General features: G+C 35.3%; 1 protein-coding gene across 1 annotated transcript; it reads right to left on the reverse strand.

Annotated features, from left to right (window-relative positions):
• Positions 1–1,131: 1,131 nt before the first annotated feature.
• On the reverse strand, positions 1,132–2,055 carry LOC141251492 (uncharacterized). The gene has a single exon (XM_073670346.1). It carries the CDS (start codon positions 2,053–2,055, stop codon positions 1,132–1,134), a length of 924 nt encoding a protein of 307 aa, XP_073526447.1.
• Between the last annotated feature and the right edge of the window lie 1,482 nt (positions 2,056–3,537).

Consider the following 3,537-nt stretch of genomic DNA (forward strand, 5'->3'; position numbering starts at 1 on the left):
TGTGAAGAATCAGTATCATAAAATGAAAATATTATATCAAAATTGGTTATGGTACTCTATTTGAGTATTACCATTCAGGATGCCCTAAATTTGTAAGCTTTCTTATGATATTGTGTAAGAGAGAGTCTCATATACATGATACTCAAGTGTAATATTGACTTTGAAGCACTAAAATGTTCGTATACACTAATTTAATTTTCGTTTTTAAATGACTTATGATGCTTGTAGTATCACCATTGTAGATGGTCTTAGACACTATTATAATCATTACATACTTTTTATGACACATCCCTTCATTTTATTTTATTTTATTTATTTATTTTATACTCCCTCCGTTAATTTCTAATTGTTCATTTAGAAAAATTTACACATATTAAGAATGAGATTTTTTTACTAGATTACCCTCCTATAAAATTACATGCATGCAAAAAAAGAGAAAAGTGAAAAAGAAAAAGCAATAAAGTAAGGGTAATTATAGAAAACTTTAACAAAAATATATATAGGCTTTTTTTTTTAAGGGAATCATCCCTTATTTGGCTGAATTTGCAAGGAATCGCCCTCTATATCGGCATTTATTCAAAACCACCCAGATTTCACATTTGTATTACCAGGAGCCATCCAATGACGGTTTCTGTCCAAATTTCTGTTAAAAACGGTGAAATGGTTTAAATGCCCAATGATGCCATATATATATACAATTTGGACGGAAAACCATTATTGGATGGCTCTTTATAATAAAAATGTGAAATCTGGGTGGTTTTGAATAAATACAGATATAGAAAGTGACTTTTTGCAAATTCGATCAAATAAGGGATGGTTCGTGAAAAAACATCATATATATATATATATGGATAATTTGAGATTAAAAAGAATAAGAAATTAAATGAACAATTATAAATAAAAGAAGAGAGAGTTTTTAATAAATTTATTATGGATGACCTCATTAAACTTCTACGTTTTTTTGAATATTAGTCGAATAATCTTGATAACATATTTGCTAAAATTTCAGGAAGGATGAAGTAACAAATTTTATACCATTTCAATGATTCACCAACAAGAAACTTTTCTATTATTTGACATCGGAAATTCAAATTCTATTTCCGGCCTAGACTAATCGGCATTCAATTCAATTCACGAAGATGCCACTGTTGGACTTCCATCTCCACCACCAACGCCACCGTCCGTACAAAACTCAAACGTCCCAGAATCCATTTCCGGCACCAGAAAATGTGCCAAAGATCCCTTCATCTCCACTCGATTCTCCGAACACAAAAACTCCTCAGTACTCACCTTCTCCACCTCCCTCTTACCATCATGTACAAATACATCAGTCGTTCTTCTACCGGCACCGCCCCTCTTACTCCGCGCCATAACCGCCGCCGTAAAAATTGCCGACATTCTCCCCGGCGAATTTGCCGTGTACCCACTCGGCCCATCAACAAGAATAACATCCCAAGGAATAGAGTAAAGCTCGTTCGGTAAATCATTGATCGCCAAACTGCACTCGGAGAAGAGAAGGTTCTGTACAGGCTGGCAATCTGTTTTCCGGCGGGACTTCGCATCGGAAATGAGGTCTTTAAACTCGGAGACTTTAGTGGTGTAACGAACGTCATACCCCTCGAATCCGTCAACGGAAGACTCGTATTTCGAGATGAGATACTCTTTCTCGTCGAGAAACACAGTCCGGCCGCCACGGTTGAGGGCGTGCCAGAGTAGTGTCTCGGCGGTGAGGCCGAATACGAGGAGGTTGGAAGGACGGCGGCGGAGAGCGGCAGCGACGGAGGAGAGTTCTTCGGCGGACATGCGGTCGGTGGCGTTGGCAGCGGCGGCGTAGTGTAGGAGAGCGCCGGCGACGTCGGGGTTGAGACGGGAGGTGGTGGGTGTGGCAGCGTAGAGGGTATTATGGGGATCGCAGTGGAGGAATGTGAGGAGGAAGGTGAGGGTAGAGAGCGAGAGAAAGACGGCGATCCAGAGACGGTGGTGGAAGACGGCGGCGGTGGGTGGTTTGTGGAGGAAAGGGAGGAGGAGGATTAGCTTTGTTCCGCTGCCCTTCATTGTAGGCTGATTAAGTTCTCCGACTATTTAGGATGTCTTTATATACATCGATACACGTTTCATCAAACACACCAAAGTTTGACTTTCAGTAAAGCATTCGATTACCACTAACGGTGGATTATTTTAATTACCCCTTCTGGTCATCTTATTTTTAGGGTAATTATTAAATATAAATAAATATTATTTTATTAACTTTTTAATATTTTAAATAATACGTTATTAGGATTGTTTAAGAAAAAAATTAACCTAATATATATAAAAATTTATTTAATAACAAGTGCTTGTATCAGAAAGGAGTATTATTTAACATCATCCGTTAAAACAATAAAATACTATTTAATTTTTTAAAAATACATCATTATTATTTCAATATAGATACGTCCAAGAATAACATTTAGTAGTAATGAAAAAAATATAGAAAGTGTACAAGAGTAGAAGGCCAAAATTTATTAATGATATGACATATCTAGATAGATGACACGTAGAAAAATAAGATTAATTTTAATTATAATTATAATTATTATTATATTTTATATATTATATATTATACATATAGGAGGATGAAGAGTTTGATTGAGTGATAAATGAAAAAAAAGAAGGTAAAATGATAAAAGTACCTAAGAAAATAAAGTAGGTATATAATTAATTTTCTAACTAAAATGGCAGTAGTTAAAAATAATTAAAAATATTTAAATACATTTATTTTTTAACAAGATAAAATAAAAGTTATAACGAAAAGGTGGATTGGATTTCCAAATGACAATGTGATGGATTGAATCGCATTGTTTATAAGTAGGGAAGTATTACAGATTTGTAAATTTCTCTTTGACGAGTTCACAGAATCTCTCTATGTTTTCTCTCTCAAATTTTCTCTCTCCTTGTGTGCTTCTGAATAATTCAAGTCACGTGTTATATGAAAACTCTTACATACGCTTCAGAACTCGAGTTGGTGTTGCTCGTTGATTGGGCCGCTTTCGGAATTCCACTTAAACTAATTAACGCGATTTCCAGATGAGACTACGATACATAAAGTAATATGTTCATCGCAGTTGAGCGGTATAATAAATAGTGCGATCACTTATAAGGTTAAAATAATTAAAAAGAAACTTCTAAATACAAACCTAAATCTGTATTTTAGTATAGGAGTACGTACGTGGTTTAGTCTTCCATTTAAAAAAAGTGCTAATTATATACTCCGAATCAGGTGATTGTAATGGGTAGGTGGATAATGATTAACGAACAAATTAAGCTGGGTTTGCTCCTTCGTGTCTTCTTCCGCGGCTAAATTAATGCCGAGCTTATACTTTATAATTATTATTATATAAGTAAACATGTTTTCATGTTAGTTGGTTCGAATGATCGGTGGCTACGTGGTGTGGTCTGGAGGACAATGGAAAAATCAACTTAAGATTTATTAATCGGCCGACGTGACGTTCCATGTTGAATTGACAACGCCTTTTCATTTTACCGTGTATCCCGCTA

Source organism: Phyllobates terribilis, unplaced genomic scaffold (genome assembly GCF_046119375.1).
Source record: "Phyllobates terribilis strain yellow unplaced genomic scaffold, ASM4611937v1 Scaffold_7145__1_contigs__length_39677, whole genome shotgun sequence".
NCBI lineage: Eukaryota > Metazoa > Chordata > Amphibia > Anura > Dendrobatidae > Phyllobates > Phyllobates terribilis.